The 24120-nt window shown below is 44.3% G+C and overlaps 1 protein-coding gene across 2 annotated transcripts in view; it reads left to right on the top strand.

Annotated features, from left to right (window-relative positions):
• Positions 1 to 24120, top strand: part of ANKRD22 (ankyrin repeat domain 22) — a 52105-nt gene that overhangs the window by 8575 nt on the left and 19410 nt on the right. For both annotated transcript variants that reach the window (XM_056530094.1, XM_056530095.1), the window contains exon 3: positions 22925 to 23116. In XM_056530094.1, the coding sequence (XP_056386069.1) occupies positions 22925 to 23116 (192 nt within the window). The remainder of the gene's footprint in view (positions 1 to 22924; positions 23117 to 24120) is intronic.

The raw sequence follows: 24120 nt of genomic DNA, 5'->3' as shown, positions 1-24120 counted from the left end.
CAGATCCCATGCCTGGTGTGAAGAGTACTCTTGCTAGATATGTCCAACTCGCCTCTCTTTGTCCCTTATTGGAGGGTCCTCCCGCAGGAGATTTGCTCCCTCTACATAAACTGGCCAAGCAGATTCACTCGTTCACTGATGTCCCGTCTGACCTGCACTTATGGCATAATCCTCCTCTCTCCCAGTTAGCTCCCCGGATTCTGAATTCTGGTCAGGGTGTGGTGTGACTATGCTGGAGCATCTATTTGAGGATGGTGTGTTGCACTTCTTCAATTTCAAACACTTTTTGGTATACCTAGGGAGGCGTTTTATAAATTCCTTCAACTGTGCCATGCCGTGAATGCCCAGTTCACGGGTACTGGTCATCCCATCTCCTCCTACCCTTTGTTTGGGGTGTTGCGGTCACAGGGTCCTAGGGGTCTGGTGTCCATCCTGTATACTCGCCTCATCCAAGCCAAGATTTCACGGTCTCCTCTCCCTGCTGAACGGCACTGGAGGTTCCACATCCCTTCTATGACTACACAGAACTGGGAGGACATTCAGTCTTCTCACTTGTTGGTTTCTCCAGCTGCCAATAACAAACTTATCCAATTGTATATCATCTATTATTGCTACATTACTCAGCTTCGTCTGTGTCAGATGGAGCGTGCCTCTTCGGCCCACAGGTGCTTGGCCCCTAGGGCAGATTTTTGGCACCTTTTTATATGGGACTGCTCTTATGTGGCGTCCTTTTGGGGGGGGGGTCAATCTTTTATGTTTTCTAAATTCTATAGTGGCCCCTTCTATTCCGAATGACCCATTGATCTGTTTGTTTGGTATTTTGGATGAAGAGGTATGACAACATCATGTCCGTACCTTCCCTTAGGGAATCTTTGTTTTTAGCTAGATGCATGTGGAAGAAATTGGTGAACTCTACTATCCCATTCTCTAAGGTGGTGTATAAACACAGGAAATGTTCAGCCAAATTTGAGAAAGTGTGGGGTCCCTGGTACTCCTCTGCATCCACTCATTGCTCCCTAGCCTCCATTTGTGGCCTGAATGACCATTAGTTGCCTCAAGACAGTACCTAATTTGTGTATATTTACTATGTCTACCTTGCTAAATTGCGAGTTCTCTCAGCGGCAGCAGCTTAATGTTTCCTCGATTTGGGCAAAACTTTATCGTTGTCTTTCAATTGTGGGTATTCTCTCACCTAGTGCCTTAAGAGAATAAAGGACCTATGTTTGTTTTTTACTTTATGGCACCTGTGGGTGATTGTTCTGTTTACAATTGTTAATCGGTTAGCTCGCTTTATATTAGTCTTTACCACTGTTAGTTGGTAAGGCATTATGGCCCAGATTTATCAAACTGTGTGAGAGAAAATGTGGAGGGATTTTTCCACAGCGACCAATCACAGCTCAGCTTATGAGCTGAGGTAAAGTGAAAGCTGAACTGTGATTGGTTTCTATGGGAAAATCATTCTACTTTCTCTGACAGTTTGATAAATCAGGGCCTATGTACTTTATACTATGTCATCCTTGGATTTTGTATGCTCTTGCCTACCTTTTTCTTCTGTAATGCCAATGTTTTTTTTTTTTTTTTTCAATAAAACGAATTAAAAAAAAAGGTGCAGTAGTGTGATAGTACTTCATGATCTTAGGTTATGTGAAGTCATAATATGTGATAGTAAAGTCTAGTGACCTAGATACACCTGTTTTGTATTATATTTATCTCATTACAAAAACATTCATTTATTTCAATTTCAACTGCAGATTTTACTATTTCAAATTCACAGATGATCCATTGTGTCTGAATGCACCCTTAGACATCAAGGGTACAGCTACTTGTGGTGTCCATATTGTGATGGGCCAGAGCAGTTTTGGTTGCACAAGAGTACCTACAAAATTTATGGCAAGCTGATTGGTATACATAGATTCAGATCAAGGTTTGCCCAGCATCCACGTTTTACGCCACCCAGCCTTAAGATCACAATGAATATTTATTTTAGCACATTTGTCCACAATGATGAATGATTGAATTGTCTCTTATAATATTTGTGTCCCCACATATTTCCTGTATCACAACCTAAACACCTATGGATATTTATTATAACTGAAGGAAGATACATGCAAGCATACTCTCAAGTGTTATCAGCACAATATAACCTTAAAGGGGCACTCCGGAGGAAAAACTATTTTTTCAAACTAACTGGTGCCAGAAAGTCAAACACATTTGTAAATTATTCCTGTTTAAAAATCTTAACCCTTCTAGTACTTATCAGCTGCTGTATACTACAGAGAAATGTGTGTAGTTCTTTCTAGTCTGACCACAGTGCTCTCTGCTGACACCTCTGTCCCTATCAGGAACTGTCCAGAGCAGGAGAGGTTTTCTATGGGGATATGCTCATAATCTGGACAGTTCCTGACATGGACAGAGGTGGCAGCAAAGAGCACTGTGGTCAGACTGAAAAGAACTTCACAAATTTCTCTGTTGTACACAGCAGATGATAAGTACTGGAAGGATTAATATTTTAAAATGGAAGAAATTTACAAACCTGTTTAACTTACTGGCACCAGTGGATTTGAAAACATTTGTTTTTCACCTGTTTGAATTGACGGTTTAGAAGCACATCCGTTGTTGTTTTACGTTGTCTTAAGGTGCAACAGGAAACTTATGTAACGTGGCCATGTAAAACATGAGTCACTGTCTACTCATCATGAATCTACTTGAATCTTGAATCCTTAAGACTATTTTATAGACTAAGGCTATGTTCTGTTTGCAATCCAAATGCAAAAACCAAATGAGACCATGGACTCATATGGGACACTCAGATGCTATATTGCAATTTTTATTTATTAATTTACCTTTTATAACAATTACAGCCTATAGGGGAATAGGAAACTGTTTGGTATACAGTTGTAGATGTCAGAGATGCCTACCAGATTTATGTACTGATCATGATAAAAAGCCAACTGTATAATATTCCTGCTCAGGCTGCCAGAACCGTTCTGACCTGTCTAGGCATGGACTCCACAAAACCTCTGAAGATATCCTGTATTATCTGGCAGCAGATCCTTTATTGCCAGGTGTGGTCTTCATGGATTAGACTTGTGTATTCAGCACATCCTAGAGATGCTCAGCAGGGATTGAGATCTGGATAAATTACAGTCAGCACCTCATACTCTTTGTTATATTCTTTAAATTATTCCTTAAAAATGTTTCAATATGGCAGGGTAGATTATCCTGCTAAAAATTTTACCCATAAAGAGCTATACTTTGTCTGCAACAATATTTAGGTAGGTGTAAGGCTGGTTATAGGGTAAGTATTTCCCTAGGCAAATCTAAAAGTGGGGCCTAAAACACTGAAATATCATACTAATGTGGTGTCCCGGTACCGTATTGCATACCGTACCTTGGTTAGGGGTACCCAAAGTCAGAGTTCCGAGTAACTGTGGGGTTCCGCTTGTCTAGTCATCCCCTAGTCACCCCTCATATAGTTAATATATTTCAAAATTATGTAATAACAAAATGTAAATACTGTATAGAAAGTGTATACTTACCTTGCATAGCGTCACAGGACCTGCGGGTCATGTGACTGTAGTTTAGTCTCTATGGTAGGTAAAAGGACCTTTTGGAGGTTCTGGGTGATGTAATAGCCACAATGCCTTGTAAAGCTGATTGACAGATGGTGTGGACCAATCCTAAAATGGCCAGCCCCTGCCCATATAAGGGAGCTGCAGCCAATAGACGCTCTCTTGGCTCTTTTGCTCTTGTTCCTGCGCTGCAAAGCAAGCAGCACATCTCTTCTGCTCTCGGGTTCCGGATTGTTGGAGAGTCAAGATCTGCGCAACTTACAACGACAACTAATAGGCCAAAGCTTGCCGGCCACGGCCAGAAACGAAACAGTGAGTTCTTACAAACTTAAACACTTATGCTAGCGAGACCTCTGGACCTAAACATAACCCTAAATCCAGCAGATCTGCGCATACTAAACCATACTAAGCTAAAGAACCTAAAAAAGTCCCAACCATACGTCAATCTCAGCTAAGCTGCATATAGACTCTGTTATAAAGACTGTTCCTGTATTCGCATGTTACAGAAAATCTTCAGTAAAGTTTACGCAAGTTTTCAGCAAAGCTCTGGTTGTGGACAATACTTTATTCTGCGTCTACCTATCGCTCTTGGGAAGGGTGGCGATAGGCCAAGCCCTACAGCATTTAACCCTCACCCTGGCATCACGACTGACTAGAGTTAATTATAACTGTGATATACCTCACAGCAACACCCCAACTGCCATACACCCCCCCCAAAGCACCACACTAACAAGTCACATACTATGGTCCGTCACAGTACAAAGACTGTGCTTACCAATAATACAATACAATAGGCCCACATAATATCACCACACAAAGAATACTACAATATAAACAGTATGTAACTAAATAATACCATCATACTGTTACTGAACAAAATCACAATACCAAGCTCAACATTACCCCCATTCAATGACCATATAGTAGTATATACTAGGTCAACATGAGCTCTTTATACCATATAAGAGATTACAGTGCAGTTACATCCACTGACTAACAAGTTACGCCTTCTCTGATTGGAGCCAGTCACTTTGGCTTTCCACCTTCATTTGGAGAAGGGTAAGTATTCCCCTCCACCGTTGGTTAGAGAGGGTTTTAATATTTAGGTACCCCACCCCAATAATATAAAGGAGTAACCCCCACCAATAGGTGGATAGGGCCCTAATAGTTAAGCCCCCCCCAATTAAAGAGGTATGTCCCCACATTAGGGGGATAGGGCTACTGATAGAGCCCTTGGGGTAGTTCCAATAAGTATAAAAGGGCCCACCGGTAAGTCACTCCATTAAGTAAATAGACCCCCCCCCCTTTCCTGGTGGTAGGCAAGCCCCTAGACTAGATCATTTAAACCCCTACAGCCTCCCCCCCCCCCCACCCAATATGCCACAATTAAAAATAATAATAATAGTAATAAAGCTTACCTCCCCCAGTTTCCAGTGGAGTATTCTCTTCTGGCATAATCACGTGCACCTACGCCAGGACACTGACATCCTGTGTGCCTCTCATCTTTTTCCAGGCTGAGGCATAAAGAGTTTAATGACTGGGCAAGATTTATTTTGTCATAGGTTTTAACTATATGCGTGTCTTTATAACATGCACTTAGTTGATTGTGGCCCTCTGCTCATTTTCATGGGGCTCTCTTGTGGATGATGGCCTTGAGAAATTGGGTTGCCCCCCTCCCTACTCTGACCTTGGGTAGAGGATACCCTCTACATGTGCATCAATGAGCCTTCGGTGCCCATGACTCACTGGTTAACTGTTTGCTGGTTCACTGGTTGTTCCTTATTGGACCTCTTTTGATAGGTGGCATCCACTGCTTACCAGGAACAGATTGGTGTTTTTTTTTTTTTTTAATATAGCTAACCCCTTTAAAGGGGTTATCTATGTTAAAAAAATGTAAAAGGCCCCAAATGCATAAAAAAAAAAAAAAACTGATACCTTCTGCCCTGATCCCCTGTTCAGCCCCAAATCATCACTTCGGTCTTACTTTCGGAGCGGAGGTCACGTGACCCCTGCTGCCAATCAGTAATCATGCTAGGTACTCCAAACATCACCGCTCAGTGATGGAAGCCTTGATGCAATAAGTACGAATCGGTCATGGGACCTTTAATCCTAAAGTAAGACCGGAATACCGACCAGTGGCTGAATGTAGGATCAGTTATTAGTAAATTTGCTATTTAAACGCATTTGGGCACTTTTTTTTTTCTTCTTTTAAGCATAGATGGTACTCCAGTAAATGTTCTATAAAATAATGTCAGGACCCTATGAAAATATTGTGGCTTTATTTTATACTGGAGGCATATGCTTGCATTCTGTATATAAGGGGTACAAGTAGACTCTGCCTTAAAGTGTGGCTTTATTGAAAGCACATGTGGGCCCTGTATTAAGGAATTTTGGGGTTATCTATATACAGAAGCCAGTAGTTGTCACTGTATGTATCCTTGGATAGAGGATAAATAATTTTTCACTGCACTACTCATACATGAGACCCTAAAAATTTGCAAGTAAAAGCATGAATTGTGAGGGCTCACTGGTTGGCACTACTGTATTGCAGCACTGGGGTCCTGGTTTTGATAAACATCCAAGGGCACTATTTGCATGCAGGTATAGGGCTCGCACTGACAGAATACACTCTGTTAGGTTAATTTCACATAAGGTGGAAATTTGTCATGTATCTTTCACAAAAACGTGACATAAATCGCATGTGTGATAGCAGATGTTGTTGCAGATTCAAAGTGGATGTCCTTTTTATACACAGAAAGTGGTGAAATCAATCATAAATCCATAACAACTGTTAACATTTCACAGCAGGTCTGACCTATTCGATTAACCCAGAGGGGGAATAATTTTTTCCCTAGGCCACAGCATGGCTTTAAAATGATATATCTTTTTTTTCCCCCCTCACTTTAGTGCTGCTTTTCTCGAAACTGCTGTCCTAGGCCCACTGGTACCTACTGGCAAATGCAGCCCTGCTTGCATGAACTTTTCTTGTTCCCCCATGGTTGTGTTGGTGTTGGTTTCTTGCCTGTAGCACACTCCAAAAAAAATCTGAAAGTTAAATAGGCACTGTCAGATACAAAAACTTTTTGTATGTTGTACATCTTGGCAAACATTTACCTTTTTAATATACTTCATGATAAAATATTATTTCCTTTTAATAGAAATCACGGCTTATAAAATCATGGCTTTGTCTGAAGCACAGACATGAACAAAGTCCAGTAAGTGAGGGTGGGCTAGCACTCCTCTGTGATAGGACAGGAGAGAGCACAAAGGAGTGCTATCAGACAGGAGTGAGCACTGAGGAGTCCTATCAGACAGGAGAGAGCACAGAGGAGTCCTATCAGACAGGAGAGAACACAGAGGAGTGCTATCAGACAGGAGAGAGTACAGAGGAGTACTATCAGACAGGAGAGAGAGCACAGAGGAGTTCTATCAGACAGGAGAGAGCACAGAGGAGTGCTATCAGACAGGAGAGAGCACAGAGGAGTCCTATCAGACAGGAGGGAGAGCACAGAGGAGTTCTATCAGACAGGAGAGAGCACTGAGGAGTGCTATCAGACAGGAGAGAGCACTGAGGAGTCCTATCAGACAGGAGAGAGCAAAGAGGAGTAATATCAGACAGGAAAGAGCCCAGAGGAGTCCTTTCAGACAGGAAAGAGCACAGAGGAGTGCTATCAGACAGGAGAGAGCACAGAGGAGTCCTATCAGACAGGAGAGAGCACAGAGGAGTCCTATCAGACAGGAGAGAGAGCACAGAGGAGTTCTATCAGACAGGAGAGAGCACAGAGGAGTGCTATCAGACAGGAGAGAGCACAGAGGAGTCCTATCAGACAGGAGAGAGAACAGATGAGTCCTATCAGACAGGAGAGAGCACAGAGGAGTGCTATCAGACAGGAGAGAGCACAGATGAGTACTATCAGACAGGAAAGAGCACAAACAAGTCCTATCAGACAGGAGAGAGCACAGAGGAGTGCTATCAGACAGGAGAGAGCACAGAGGAGTCCTATCAGACAGGAGAGAGCACAGATGAGTCCTATCAGACAGGAGAGAGCACTGAGGAGTCCTATCAGGCAGGAGAGAGCACAGAGGAGTAATATCAGACAGGAAAGAGCCCAGAGGAGTCCTTTCAGACAGGAAAGAGCACAGAGGAGTGCTATCAGACAGGAGAGAGCACAGAGGAGTTCTATCAGACAGGAGAGAGCACAGAGGAGTGCTATCAGACAGGAGAGAGCACAGAGGAGTGCTATCAGACAGGAAAGAGCACAGAAGAGTACTATCAGACAGGAAAGAGCACAAACAAGTCCTATCAGACAGGAGAGAGCCCAGAGGAGTCCTATCAAACAGAAGAGAGCCCAGAGGAGTCCTATTAGACAGGAGAGAGCCCAGAGGAGTCCTATCAGACAGGAGAGAGCACAGAGGAGTGCTATCAGACAGGAGAGAGCACAGAGGAGTCCTATTAGACAGGAGAGAGAACACAGAGGAGTTCTATCAGACAGGAGAGAGCACTGAGGAGTGCTATCAGACAGGAGAGAGCACTGAGGAGTGCTATCAGACAGGAGAGAGCACTGAGGAGTGCTATCAGACAGGAGAGAGCACAGAGGAGTGCTATCAGACAGGAGAGAGCACAGAGGAGTCCTATCAGACAGGAGAGAGCACAGAGGAGTCCTATCAGACAGGAGAGAACACAGAGGAGTGCTCTCAGACAGGAGAGAGCACAGAGGAGTACTATCAGATAGGAAAGAGTACAAACGAGTACTATCAGACAGGAGAGAGCACAGATGAGTCCTATCAGACAGGAGAGAGCCCAGAGGAGTCCTATCAGACAGGAGAGAGCCCAGAGGAGTCCTATCAGACAGGAGAGAGCCCAGAGGAGTCCTATCAGACAGGAGAGAGCCCAGAGGAGCCCTATCAGACAGGAGAGAGCCCAGATGAGTCATTTCAGACAGGAAATAGCACAGAGGAGTGCTTTCAGACAGGAGAGAGCACTGAGGAGTCCTATCAGACAGGAGAGAGCACAGATGAGTCCTATCAGACAGGAGAGACCACAGAGGAGTCCTATCAGACAGGAAAGAGCACAGAGGAGTCCTATCAGACAGGAGAGAGCACAGAGGAATGCTAGTCCACTCTCACATACTGGACTTTGTCCATGCCTGTGCTTTAGCTTGGATAAAGCCATGATTTCTATCAAAATGACTTTTTTTTATGAAGTATATTAGAAAGGTTAATGTTTTGCCAAAATGTACAACATATAAAAAGTTTTTGAATCTGACAGTGTCCATATAAATTGTGAGCACAAATAGGGACAAGGACTGATCTTAGTGATGACAATCTTGCTATAGTTCTGCGGAATATGTTAGGGCTAAATAAATAAATACATTCATGTGATTATTGTAAATTGATTACACATCATTTAATTATAATACAATAATATAAAAGTCTTCAGAAGAAATGTTTGTAAGTAGGGATGGGTTCTATTGGGCAACTCCTGCAGAACATGTACGTCACCTAAAGATTGATGTTGTCTTCATACCAACCTACATTCCATGTCATACCACATCTCCGTACAGAGTTGTTCTAGGGACACCCATAAAATGTATGCTTACTAGACAGCCTTTTTTGCCTCAGGAGAGAATTACATTTTTTTTTTTTAAGTTGAAAATAAAGCTGAGATTTCTGTAATTTAGAAACATAGGAGATTTATCAAAACCTGTGCAGAGAAAACGTTGACCAGTTGCCCATAGGAACCAATCTGATGGCTTCTTTCATTTTTCAGAGGCCTTGCTAAAAATAAAAGAAGTGATTTGATTGGTTGCTATGGGCAACTGGTCAACTTTTTTCCACACAGGTTTTGATAAATCTTCCCCCGTAGAATGTGTTGGCAGATTTGGTCCATCTATTCTGCCGAATATTCTGAATACTATGAATAGTCCCTTCTCCTGTGTTATATAAAGGATAGCCTTATGCCTATTCCATGCATGCTTTAACTCCTTCACTGTATTGGCAGCTACAACTTCTATAGGAAGGCTATTGCATGCATCCAAAGAATTGTAATATTTCCTGATATTAGTGCATAAACCTTGGCTCCTCTAACTTAAAACTATGTTCTCCTGTGGTAGTTTTTCTTCTATTTAAATATTCTCTCCTCATTTACTGTGTTGATTCCCTCATGTATATAAAATATTCCATCCGTCTCATCTTTCCTCCAAGCCAAACATGTTAGGCTAGGCTCTCACTGCAGAATTTCTGGGCAGAATTTCTGCCGTAAATCAAGCTGGTGGCGCTAGACCGAACAAACTGCATTGCTGCCCCCATAGACTGCAGTGCTTTTTTGGGTGGATCTTTTGGGAGATCTGCTCAGAAATGCATTGCCATCTATTGGGATGGCAATGTAGTCTGAGCGGTCCTAGTGCCACCAGCTGAATCTCTGGCAGTAATTCTGCCCAGAAATTCCACAGTGTGAACCTAGCCTTAAGGTCCTTTCCTTAACCTTAACCTTTCCTGGTAAGTTTTATCCTACAATCCATGTACTAGTTTAGTAGCTCTTCTCTAAACTCTCTCCAAAGTATATATATCCTTCTAGAGAGACTGGGGGAGATTTCTCAAAACCTCTCACACTGTGGGAGTACTGCACACAATACTCCAAGTGACATCTCACCAGTGCCCTGTACAGTGCCATTCCTCTCTACTGCTAATACCTCCCCCTATACACCTAAGCATTCTGCTAGCATTTCCTGCTTCTCTATGACATTGTCTGACTTTCTTTGAGTATTCTGAAATAACACCCTCATATGCTGAGGTTAGGACAGTATTAAATATTCTACAGTCTGCCCTAGGCTTTTACGCCCCTGGTGCATTATCTTGCACATATCCCCGAAAAATGTCAGCACCAAAAAGATCAATACCATACTGCTGAGACCTTCTGCAAAATCACTTAAGATATTAGACAGAATGGATCCCAGTGCAGATCCCTGAGGTCTCCACTGGTAACCGACAAAGAAAGCAAAGTCAACAGTGTGCGAAGCCTGGAACGCTGACAGGAAATCCAAGCAAGAACCTTCATCCCTGGGTATTAGTAAAATAAGGGATCTCCCAAGGATCAAGAGTAGAGATGAGCGAACTTTTTAAAAATTTGATTCGGCCGATTTGCCAAATTTTTCATAAAAATTTGGTTTGATCCAAATTAGTTTGCTGCGAATCTAAATTAAATCTAAATTAAAAACATCTATTTCTGGCTTACAGAGAGCCTCAATAGGGGTGTAGAACACTTTACTCTGTTCCAACATGCATGTGGAGTGTGTTGGGGTAGTGAAATAATACTGTTATTCAGTGTGACATGCAAATTACAGGCATCGCTTTAAGAATCACTGCTGCAGAGCGGCACAGTGACAGAGCCTGGAGGTGGCATCAGTATGAGGAGACCATATAGTGGCTGAATGGCACAGCGTGGAGGTGTTGGCAGCATGAGGAGACCATATAGTGGCTGAATGACACATCCTGGAGCTAGCAGCAGCATAAGTAGACACTAGGGCTTCACAATCCCTAAGATTAAAAGATGAATTCTGAAATTTAAACCTAAGATTTGGGGTAGCTTGTGCTACCATAACAACATTTTTATTCCCAGACCCAGGCCCAGCAGCATCAGTAAACCATTTATTGCCTGAATGACACAGCCTGGAGTTGGCTGAAGCATGAGGAGACCATATAGTGTCTGAATGGCACAGCCAGGAGTTGGCAGAAGCATGAGGAGACCATTGAAATTTATGATTTTTAAATTTTAAGATTTTCAAATTGAAATTGAGGGTTTTGAAATTGAACTTTTAACTCCCAAGTTTTAGTGGCCTGGGCCCGAGCATGAGGGTACAAAGGACCAAATCTAACAAAGAGTCACATGGCAGCAAAATGACAGTGCCTGGGGGTGGCATCAGTAGGAGGAGACCATAAAGTGGCTGAATGGCACAGCCTGGAGTTGGCTGAAGCATGAGAAGAGACCATATAGTGGCTAAATGAGACAGCCTGGAGGTGGAATCAAAATGAGGAGACCATATAGTGGCTGGATGACACAGCCTGGAGGTGGCTGAAGCATGAGGAGACCATATAGTCTCTGAATGGCACAGCCAGGAGTTGGCGGCAGATGAGGAGACAATAGGGCCTCACAATCTCTAAGAATAAAAGATGAATTTTGACATTTCGATTGAAGATGTGTGGTGTCCCGGTGCCGCATAGGTCCCCATAGCCAGAGTCCCTAGGACGTCGGGGTCCTTTTTGTCTAGTCTGCCCCTTGTCACCTTTCATCTAGATAGTCATTTAACTAATAGTTTATTCAGGATTTATGTAAATATAATAGTACTAATGTATATAACTAGTTAATTACCTGTCCAGAGCGTAGCAGGACCTGCGGGTCACGTGATCAGGTAAACTCTATGGTTTTTGCTTAAGGACCTTTGGAGGTCCCTGTGACGTATTGCACCCATCATTCTTTGTGACGGTGAATGACAGATATTCGGACCAATCAGAATAACCCCGCCCCTGCCCATATAAGTGCGCGGCGGCCATTATTCGCGCTCTTGTTCCCGGGCTGTCAAACGAGCAGGCTCTGCGCAGCTATCTTCCACAGTGAGTTAGGCCCGAGCCTTGCGGCAACGGCTGATCTATTCAGAATCGCAAGTGTATCAATCCCTGAGCACTCTGCAAGGTCAACGAACCTTATCTATCCCCGAAATCCGGACAGATCTTCGTAAATTACCCTAAATTCAGAGACTTGTATTACAATTCAAGGTCCGCAACAACTGTCAGTCACTGAACTATATCGAGACTGTTTGCATGAGACTGTTATTGTGCATTGGATGTACCGCAAGCTTTCAGTAAAGTTTATCCAAGTTCAAGTACCTTGTGGACCTTCAGTCATTTTATACATGCACCTATCGTTACTGGTAAGGGCGGCGATAGGCTGGAGAATTACCTCAGCATACTAGCCCTCAGCCTAGCACCACGAACTATAGGGTTAACATTAACCCCTCATCTACCGAAACAACACCCCAACTACCATACACCCCCCAAGGGCTACCACAGATGTATGATACCTAGTGCTACCATAAACATATATGTTAATGTCCTAGGCCCCGCAGCATCACTAAACCATGAAGTTGCTGAATGGCACAGACTGGAGCTGGCTGAAGCATCAGTAAACCATATATTGGATGAATGGCACAGCCTGGAGGTGGCTAAAGCGTGAGGAGACCATATAGTGGCTGAATGACGCATCCTGGTGTTGGCTGAAGCATGAGAAGAGACCATATAGGGGCTGAATGAGACAGCCTGGAGGTGGCAGCATCAGGAGTCCTGAAAGTGACCCAGTGACAGAGTGGTGCGGTGGGTAGCAATACCAGTACCCGGTGACAAAGGTGGGTGAAAAAAGGTCTGATGCAGTGGAATGTTTGTAACTGGGGAGCAGCACCTTAAATCTGTTTGGAACTATCAGGCATTGGTGGTTGGAAATCCTGGCTGATCCATGCCTGATTCATCTTCACAAAGGTCAGTCTCTCCACTTTTTTTCGTGGACAGACGAGATCTCCTTGGGGAGACTATGTCCCCCCGCTGCACTAAACACCCACTCTGATGGGACACTACTGGCCGGGCAGGACAGCTTTTCCAGGGAAAACTCTACTAGTTGTGGCCACAAATCAAGTTTGGCTGCCCAGAAGTCCAGCGAATCTTCAAGGTGTGTTGGCATGGGCATGTAACGGTATGCCACCACCTGCTTGTTCAGGTCCTGCTCCACGTCTACCTGCTGCTGAGTTGCTTCACTATGCGGGTGAAGAAAGCTACTCATCAGCGACTGTAGACTCAGGCTGATGCTGATGGAGCTGGTACTGCTACTGCCACCCCACCCCTCCCCAGCAGCCATGGCTGTGGAAGGTGAGCGCAAGGGGCCCCCCAATTCAGACCTGCGAGAGGATGGACAATAGGCATTGGCCAACTGACTACATAGGATGCCTCTGTAGTAGGTCACTTTGTCCTCCCTCTCAGTGAGTGTAAAAAAAGGCCCCTATTTTGTGGCGGTAGCGAGGGTCCAATAAGGGGGAGATCCAGAAGTCCGCTGCCGAATGGTGCCAATTCGGCGGTCACTACGCAAGGAGGGGAGCATGCATCGTGCCATTTGTGAAAGTGACTCAGAGGGACTCCCTGCCTCAATCTCCACTGCATACTGCCACGGTGTGTCTAGGTCCTCGGTCTCTCCTTCCTCATAACCCTCTAGCTCCTCTGACTGCTCCTGCTCCTCCTCTCCTGTCAAATTACTAGAAAAAACGCCCATTTGGCAAAACCTAAACTGTGCTCCACTGTGCCCCTCCTCCTCCTCCAGTTCAGCCCCCACAGGGCTCATGTGGCCTTGAGATGTAGGCACCATGTCTCCAGTGCCCTGGCCAGCCATAGTTTCCAACACGTTTTATAAGAAATGAAGCAGCGGAAAGTCTACATTCATCCCGTAATCCTGGCGACTTACTAATAATGTGGCTTCCTCAAAGGGCCTGAGCAAACGGCAGGTGTCACGTATGAGCTGCCACTGGTTCACATTGTAGTTACACAGGGGAGTACCCCTATCCGCTTGGATAATCAAGAAATCAGTGATGGCTTTTCTCTATTCGTACAGTTGGTCCAACATATGGAGGGTGGAATTCCAACATGTGGCAACGTCACAAATCAGGCTATGTTGTGGGATACCATTCTGAGTCTGCAGCTCAAGAAGGGTGTGCTTTGGGGTGTACAAGTGGCTTAAGTGTATGCAAAGTTTCCTTCCCATTGTTAGGATGTCTTGCAAATGGGGGAACACTTCAGGAACAGCTTCACAACCAGATTGAACACGTGTGACATGCAGGGTGCATGGCTCAGCCTTCCCAGTCGCAGCGCATGCAAGATGTTCTTCCCGTTGTCAGTAACCATGGTTCCCATTTCCAGTTTCCGTGGAGTAAACCATGCTCCGATTTCTTTACGAATTACTTTTAGCAGTTTCTCCCCTGTGTGACTCTTTTCGCCAAGGCAAACCATGTGAAGAACAGCGTGACACCGCCGTGCCCTGCATACATGGTATGCTGAAGGGCCACTGAGACTTGTCTGGGCAGTGGAGGCTGAAGACACGGTGGAGGATGAGGAGGCGGAGTTGTACACTGTTAAAGAAACAACGGTCTGAGAGCGTGGAGGAGGAAGCGGCGTGACCTGTCCAAGTTGGGGGTTGTGGCTGTGCAGGAACCACATTCACCCAGTGAGCAGTAAAGGTCATGTATTGTCCCTGACCATAGTTACAGCTCCAGACTTCAGTGCTGCCGTGCACATTGGTACACACAGACAGGCTCAAGGACTGGACCACCTTCTCTTCCACAAAATTGTGCAGGGCTGGTACTGGCTTCTTCACAAAGTAATGACGGCTTGACGCTCTCCACCTTGGCTCGGCACAAGCCATTAGATCTCTGAAAGTTGCAGAGTCCACCACTTGAAAAGGGAGAGACTGCAGCACCAGCAACTTGGAAAGGAGCACATTCAGCTTCTGCGTTGTTGGATGAGTGGGTGCATACTGTTGTCTCTAGGACATGGCTTCGCTGATGAATTGTTGGCGGAAAGGCTAACTAAAAGTAGGAGCAGCAGGAGCATCTGGAGCGACAGAAGGAGGGTATGACACACAGCTCCCTTCGGCTGAGATGGTGGAGCCTTGGCTGGCTGAAAGAGGGAGTGACGTGCCACTGGGTGATGCAGCAGGCTGGACCACTACATCGGAGCCACTGTTCTCCCAGGCCGCTTTATGGTGGCGAAGCATATGTTGACCCAGGGCCGTGGTGCCAACATTGGGGCCGTGGTGCCAACATTGGGACCCTGGCCACACTTCAACTTCTGCCGATGAAAAACTGCCACACCACCGAGTAGCTGATTTTCCCACCAACAGTCCGCACTTATTGACTGCTACTGCCGACGTCTCCAGGAACCCCTGTTCCACTACATCCCGGGAAGGTAGGCTGCCCCGAAGGAGGTGGTCTCCCCCAGGCACATTTGGCTCCAGAATTTCCACTTCTGTCACCATGTTGACTGCCAACCATGCTACTGCCTTGCTGGCTCAGCTTCTGCCTCACGGGCAACCTGCAACTCTCTCTTCTCCTGATGATGATGATGATGATGATGAAGCCCCTTCTGCACCCGGCTCCCAATTGCGATTGGCTTCATCATCAACAAGTGTCTGCACATCACTGATGTCCTCCTCAGGTTCCTCAACATTGTCTGCTTCAGGACCCTGAACCCTGGCAACACCGCCTCCCATGTCACTCTCCCCATCACTACTTGCCCGCCTAGTGGAGGAAGCGGCGGATGTCTCCTCCACTTGGCAGTAGATGCTGACTGTCTTCTATTAGATCGTCCTCAGTGAATAGTGAATAGTGGAGCTGAAACCACAGCATAAGATACTTCTGTAAGGGAGGGAACATCATAGGACATAGGCAATGGGAGGACAGGGACTACTCCCGGGCCATGCAAACTGAGGGTTGTGTCTGAGAAACCCACCGACTGTTGACTGGGGGTGTCAGATGTCACTTGTGATGAAGTGGATGACTGTGTTAACCAATCGATGACGGCAGATAGGTTACTGGTCGAGATACGACAGCTAGCTGATAACGGGAGCTCAGGCCTCTTGCTACGACTCCTGCTGCCACTCGCCCCTAGTCTGCTGCGACCTCTGCCTGAAGGATTTAGGCCTCTGCCACTCCTCTGTGCACGCCCTGGTACTTCTCTGCCTGACATACTTGGTGCGTATATGGGGGAGCACAATACGCTTCACTACACTTAAAACAGTATTTGTCTAGAACAGCAGCAGGTGTGCACATTTGGCTGGCCTTTCACAGTATGTAGGCCCTTGACAGATTAACAGGTACAAAATAGTACACTGCTTAGATGTAGGTATGTGGTATGCACTGATGAGGGCAGAAAAATGCGCTACAGTACGCCTAAAAACACTGTGTATTTTTGTAATACGCCAACCGGTGATTACTTTTGTCTGTCCTTTCACAGTATCTAGGCCCTTGACAGATTAACACGTACATCTAAGTAGTGTACTATTTTGTACCTATGTGGTATGCACTTAAGAGGGCAGAAAAAATGTGCTACAGTACCCTTTAAAAAAAACTATTTTTGTAAAACACCAGCAGTACACAACAGGGCTGAAGCCAAATAAAGCTGTGTACCAAACACAAAATTGCACTCTGTCAATGACTATTAGGAATGGACTTCTGTGTATTATACCGTCTACAGACTGGTATAACCAGAAAATGATTTTTTGTGGAACAAGGACACTGAATTGCGCTGAAAAAGTATTCCTGCCTCCTCTGCTAAGGTTTATGAAGTTGAGGCAGCTTGTTGAAATGTATGAGGCAACACACAGCTATCTGCCCCTCTCTGTAATTCTATTCTGAAGAAAGTGACTGGGAGGTTAATGGCTGCAGCTGCAGTAAAAATCCTTTTAAGTGAAAAAAACAATGCTCTCCGTCACAAAGAATGCTGATGTGACTAGGAGGATGTTAAACGCTGCTGGACTGTGCTTTTCTCTGATGTAACACACACACACACAGGCTCTGCTTCCTATGATCCTTCTGCAATGTATTGTGATGAAGTGACTGGCCGAAAGATGGCTGCCCATTATATAGGGCTGTGACATCACAGGGGTAACTGGCTGCTGATAGGCTGCATGCTGCATGTGATTCAGGGTCATCCCACCTACTTCCCTTCCCGCCTTGCCTTCCCAGCGTTCCTTGCCCCATGTACTGACATGTGGATCCGCCATTTTATATGCCCTGAAGCCTGCACCGCAGTAAATGGAGTTTAATGAAGCGATTCGCGCGATAGACTCGCAGCGATATTCACATTCGTTGCGAATTGAATATTTACTGAAAATCGTAACAAATTCGGGTTTAAGAGCTTCGATTCACTCATCTCTAATCAGGAGGAAAAATGGGCCATAATTTTCTTCAACTTGTTTGGCATATTTTTTGCATAATTCTACACAAAAAAAGACCGTAATCACATGTGAAGCTTTTTATTCTTGCATCCACAGCAAGAGATTTGGTGTCAGTCAGCAAGTGAGATTGCCAGAATAACTGGTTGCAAAGGGTGAAGAGTAGCAATACTGGTAACTACCTGGGGGGGGGGGGGGGGGGGGTGGAGGCAAAAACCCAACCATTCCCTAGGTGGATTGTTTAGATCCGGACATTAATTGCGATCTTTTAATAGCCACTATTGCCGTAGGTGGGGTCTAGAGATAGGAAGCAGCAGCTATAGAGTAAGATATTTCAGTGCAACTGGGTGAGATCAGCAAAATAATCTGCAAAGATGAAGATTTATTTTTACCATTCACTTCTTTTGATTTCTGCTAGTGGATTCTGCTTAAAGAATGAACATGCTCTTTCTTCAAGCGGAACGGAATTCAGTGCCGGAGTTTCACTAGCAGAATTTCCGCAGTGTGAACAGGACAGAGGAAAAAACATTAAAGTCAATGGGCAGAGGAGATGTGAATTAATTGGAGCGGAGAATTCAAGAGGAATTACTCGAGTAAATTCCTCTTGAATTACTCAGTGTGAACGCACCCTTAGAAAGTGCAAACGCTCGTTTCTTGGCTGATCACATATTTTACTCCAATAAAATCATTATCTGCAGCCCATCGGCCCATCTAAAAGGGCCCATAGGTGTGCGACAACAGCCAAAGTAATCAATAAATCATGTACTTGCATAATACATAGTATAGTATAGATGACTGGGAGGATATAGACTGCTGCGATGGATTAACACTAGTGTCGTGTTATTAGTGCTTTTGTACCTGGATTTGATGTATTTAAGGAAATTTGCCACCAGGTTTATGCTGCCCAATCAGAAAGCATCATAAACCTGCCTGATACAGGTGCTGTGTTTTTTTTTCCACCTGATGACATAATTCCTGTAACAATAGAAGTTTGTTACCTCAGACTAATAAGCGCACACTCAGTAGTTCTTGGTATACATGAGCTGGAGCTCCAGACAGCCCATCCACCTGCTTTATCACTATACTGTATACTCAGAACAGTGCCCCCCATCCATAAGATGGCTGAACATGGAGGAGTATGTGACATGCACGTCACTTGGCATTCTTCATAGCAAAACACTGGGCACAGGGAAGTAAGACAGATTGATTTAAGTGCTCGATTTGCCCATTTGACTGTGAGAGAAATCCAGCTTGACTTCCATTAACGAACAAAGTACATTCCAGAGTTTGGAGGTTAACTGAACCCTTCTGCCAGAAATGATGCTGCTGTTGTATGTGCACTGCTTTCTTCCGCCTGCTTCAGCAATAACCATGCTCCTTCTGTCAATAACTCTGCCCCCTTCATTGATCTGCTGAGAAAGAGGGATCAATATTTATGAAGGTGGCGTAGTTATATGCCATAGAGGGCAAGATAATTACTGTAGTGGGCGGGAGAAAGATTGTGCATGCAGCAGCCACCTCCAGTGCCCTTAAAAAGAGTACTCAGGTGGAAAACAATTTTTATTTTTTTTAAATCAACTGGTGCCAGCAGTTAAACATATTTGTAAATTACTTCCAGTACTTATCAGCTGCTGTATGCTGCACAGGAAGTTCTGTTCTTTTTTAATTTCCTTTCTATCTGACCACAGTGCTCTCTGCTGACACCTCTGTCCATGTCAGGAACTGTCCGGAGCAGGAGAAAATCCCTATAGCAAACCACTCCAACTCTGGACAGTTCCTGACATGGACAGTGGTGTCAGCAGAGAGCACTGTGGTCAGACAGAAAATAAATTCAAAAAGAAAAGGATTAAAAATTTTAAATAGAAGTAATTTACAAATCTGTTTAAAGCGATACTCCGCTGGAAAACTATATAATTATTTTTTTTTTTTTTTATAGATATTTGCAAATGACTTTATTTAAAAATCTTAATCCTTCCAGTATTTATCAGCTGCTGTATGCTCCACAGGAAGTTCTTTTTTTTTATTTATTTTCTGTCTTATCACAGTGCTCTCTGCTGACACCTCGGTCCATGTCAGGAACTGTCCAGAGCAGGAGCAAATTCCCATAGCAAACCTATCCTGCTCTGGACAGTTCCTGACATGGACAGAGTTGTCAGCAGAGAGCACTGTGGTCAGACAGAAAAGAAAACCAAAAATAAAAGAACTTCCTCTGTAGTATGCAGCAGCTGATAAGTACTGGAAAGATTAAGATTTTTAAGTAGAAGTAATTTACAAATCTGTTTAAACTTTCTGGCATCAGTTGATAAAAAAAAAAGGGTGAAATTTCTATGCTTACACTTAGATTCCTTTTTTCCAAACTGGCAGAGGATTTTTTTTTGCAGTTTTGAAGATTCCTTGCGGAATGTGCATATGGAATTTGTGCTGAATTTATGCAGAATTCCTTGCCTTCAACACACAGATTCCAGACAAAATTCAGAGTCCCAATGACTTTAATGACAGGTTAACAGGTTCAATGTTTTTGCAGAATAAGGAATGCAGAATTTCTGCAGCAGAAATTCTGAGGCGGAATTTTTTTGTGTGAATGGGGCAGTGGAAATTTCCTCCCCACAATGTTAGCTTCATCTAAAAGCTGAATTTTTACTCCTGATCCTTCATGAAAATTCACCATGTGAAGAAAACACCATACTAGCTGATGAAAAAAGTCAAGCTGATAAACAAGGACGAGACATGGAAGGAAGGTGATGGCATAGAATATGCCAGTATGCCAATACAATCTGAAGGACTAGGCATATCACATTCTTGCTTACGCCCTGCATCCTGAGTCCTTAAGGATGTAGGGCGCATTGGGTATGCCCGCCGGCGGAGGGGTGAAGTTCGGTTCCCCCGTTCTGCCCACCGACGGTAATCCGGGCAGAAAGGAGGAACTGTAGCATGAACGGCGGAGGCAGAGGAGGTCCCTTACCTGCGATCGGTGGTGGCGGCAGGCAACGATGACATGCGGCTCCTTGTACAGACTACAAAAGCCGGTGAGTAGTTGCCTAGCGACATCTGGAGGGGTACAGTATGGAGACCACTATACAATGGTCTCTAAACTGTAGCCCTCCAGATGTTGCAAAATTACAACTCCCAGCATGCCCAGACAGCCGTATGGGCATTCTGGGATTTGTAGTTTTGCAACATCTGGAGGGCCACAGTTTGGAGATTACTGTGCAGTGGTTTCTAAACCGTGACCCTCTAAATCTTGCAAAACTCCCAGCATGCACGAACAGCAAACGGCTGTCTCGGCATGCTGGGAGTTTTAGTTGCGTACCTCCAGCTGTTGCATAACTACAGCTCCCAGCGTGCCCTTCGGCGATCAGTACATGCTGGGAGATTTGCAACAGCTGGAGGCACACTGGTTGGAACATCAGTAACAGAACCTAACTGAAGGTTTTCCAACCAGTGTGCCTCCAGCTGTTGCCTCCGGTGTGTCAGTGCATGCTGGGAGTTGTAGTTTTGCAATAGCCTGAGGTTTGCCCCCCCCCCATGCGAATGTACAGGGTACATTTACACGGGCGGGATTACAGTGAGTTTCCTGCTTCAAGTTTGAGCTGGGGCAAAAACAAAGGCGCAGCCTCCAGCTGTTGTAAAACACCAACTCCCAGCATTTCTGGACAGCCACTGACTGTCCAGGCATGCTGGGAGTTTAGCAAAGGCTGAAGGCACCCTGTTTGGGAATCACTAGCATAGAAAACCCCTATGTCCACCCCTATGCAATCGGTAATTCAGTCCTCAAATGCGCATGGCGCTCTCTGTTCTGAGCCCTGTCGTATTTCAAGGAAACAGTTTAGGGCCACATATGGGGTAATTCCGTACTCGGGAGCAATTGGGTTACAAATTTGGGGGGGCTTTTACCCCTTATGAAAAGGAAAAGTTGGGGTCTACACCATCCTGTTAGTGTAACAAAATAAAAATGTTACACTAACATGCTGGTGTTGCCCCATACTTTTTATTTTCACAAGAGGTAAAAGGAAAACAAGACCCCCAAAATTTGTAACACAATTTCTCCTGAGTACGGAAATACCCCATAAGTGGATGTAAAATGCTCTATGGGCATACAGCAAAGCTCAGGAGTGAAAGCGCACCATGTACATTTGAGGCCTAAATTGGTGATTTGAACAGGGCTGGCTGATTTTACAGCGGTTCTGACATAAACGCAAAAACATAAATACCCACATGTGACCCCAATATGGAAACTAAACCCCTCACGGAATGTAACAAAGGATATAGTGAGCCTTAACACCCCACAGGTGTTTGATGAATTTTCGTTAAAGTTGGATGGGAAAATGAAGAAAACATTTTTTTTTTACTAAAATGCTGGTGCTACCCTAAATTTTTCATTTTCACAAGGGAGAATAGGAAAAAAGCCCCCCAAAATTTGGAACCCCATTTCTTCTGAGTAAGAACATACCCCATGTGTGGATGTAAAGTGCTCTGCTGGTGCGCCATTGGGCTATTGAAGAGAAAACTTGTCCGGAATTGAAGGCCACGTGTTCTGGCCCCCATAGTGCCAAAACAATGGACCCCCCCCCCCACATGTGACCCCATTTTGGAGACTACAACCCTCACGTAATGTAATAAGGGGTACAGTGAGGATTTATGCCCCAAAGATCTGTCAAACGCCAGTGGGGTGTAAATGCACACTGCACCCCTTATTAAATTCTGTGAGGGGTGTAGTTTCCAAAATGGGGTCGCATGTGGGGGGGGGGGTCCACTGTTCTGGCACCACGGGGGGCTTTGTAAACGCACATGGACTTCTATTCCAAACAAAGTATCTCTCCAAAAGCTCAATGGCGCTCCTTTTCTTCTGAGCATTGTAGTGCGCCAGCAGATCACTTGACGTCCACACATGGGGAATTTCCATACTCAGAAGAAATGGAGTTATAGATTTTGGGGTGCATTATCTCCTATTAACCCTTGTAAAAATGTAAAATTGGGGGGAAAAAACTGCATTTTAGTGAAAAAAAAAAATGTTCTTTAACGAAAAGTCGTCAAACACCTGTGGGGTGTTAAGGCTCACTGGACCCATTGTTACATTCCTTGAGGGGTTTAGTTTCCAAAATAGTATGCCATGTGCCAATTATTTTTTTTTTTTTTTTGCTGTTCTGGCACCATAGGGGCCTCCTAAATGTGACATGCCCCCCAAAAACCATTTCAGAAACAAGAACATACAAGTGTAAAAAAAAGATGGATGGATGGGAAGTGGGGCTTTTAATCACCAAAACCTTGAATACAGTTATTTTTCTTGAAAAAATATAAAATGGCAATAAACATGTTGTTAAGTTTTGCTGGTATGGAATAACTCAGATCATTCTTACTTTATTTTTATCAGCCGATCTGTCATGCTGCCTATGAAAATGACCTAGATGAAGTCCAACAACTTGTAGAAGAAGACCCTAGCATTGTTAACGTGAAGGACAGCTTTGGGGGAGATACACCTCTAATATGTGCCTGCAGAAAAAGCAATACCAAAGTAATCCATTACTTACTACATATGAAAGCTGATATTAACCTCACAAATAATGTAAGTAAAAACTAAATGTTATGCTCTGGTATTTTGTAATTTTTATATATATATATTTTTAATAATCTAACACATTTGTAGATAGGACAATACTAGCCTCAATGATAAAATACTTTACAAGCAATATCCATCTATTTTGAAGACAAAAACAGTAATTATACTAATCCATAGGTCATGTCTTAACACTTTAACCCCTCAGTGAAATTGCATAAAAAATTTTCCTTCACTCCTCAAAGAGCCATAATTCTTATTTTCCATCGGCAGAACCACATGAGGGCTTGTTTATTGCAGGACCAATTGTACTTGTAATTACTCTCTTCATTCTACCATAAAATTTACTGTGAAACAGAAAAAATAGTTTGAGGTAAATTTGTAAAAAAAAAGTGCGGTGGACCACCGGGTTAATGGCGGGACCACGGGTGTAGCGGTGTAGGTTGGTGGGATCAGATGGTATTAACCCCGGGGGCTGGATAGTATTAGCTAGAGATAAGCAAACTTTTCAAAAATTTGATTCGGCCGATTCGCTGAATTTTCCGGAAAAATTTGTTTCTATCCAAATTTATTTGCGGTGAATCTATATTAAAAAAGGCTATTTCTAGCCTACAGAGAGCCTCAATAGGGGTATAGAACACTTTGCTGTGTTCTAACACGCATATGGAGTGTGCTGGGGTAGTGAAATAATACTGTTATTCAGAATAACATGCAGATTATCGGCATCGCTTTTAGAATCACTGCCACAGAGCGGCACAATGACAGAGCCTGGAGGTGGCATCAGTGTGAGGAGACCATATAGTGACTGAATGACACAGCGTGGAGGTTTTGGCAGCATGAGGAGAACATATAGTGGCTGAATGACACAGCGTGGTGGTATTGGCAGCATGATGAGACCATATAGTGACTGAATGACACAGCTTGGATGAGGCTGAAGCATGAGGAGACCATATAGTGGCTGAATGACACAGCGTGGAGGTTTTGGCATCATGAGGAGGCCATATAGTGGCTGA

This window comes from Hyla sarda, chromosome 7 (genome assembly GCF_029499605.1).
Source record: "Hyla sarda isolate aHylSar1 chromosome 7, aHylSar1.hap1, whole genome shotgun sequence".
NCBI lineage: Eukaryota > Metazoa > Chordata > Amphibia > Anura > Hylidae > Hyla > Hyla sarda.
This window is presented reverse-complemented; position numbering and strand designations above follow the sequence as displayed.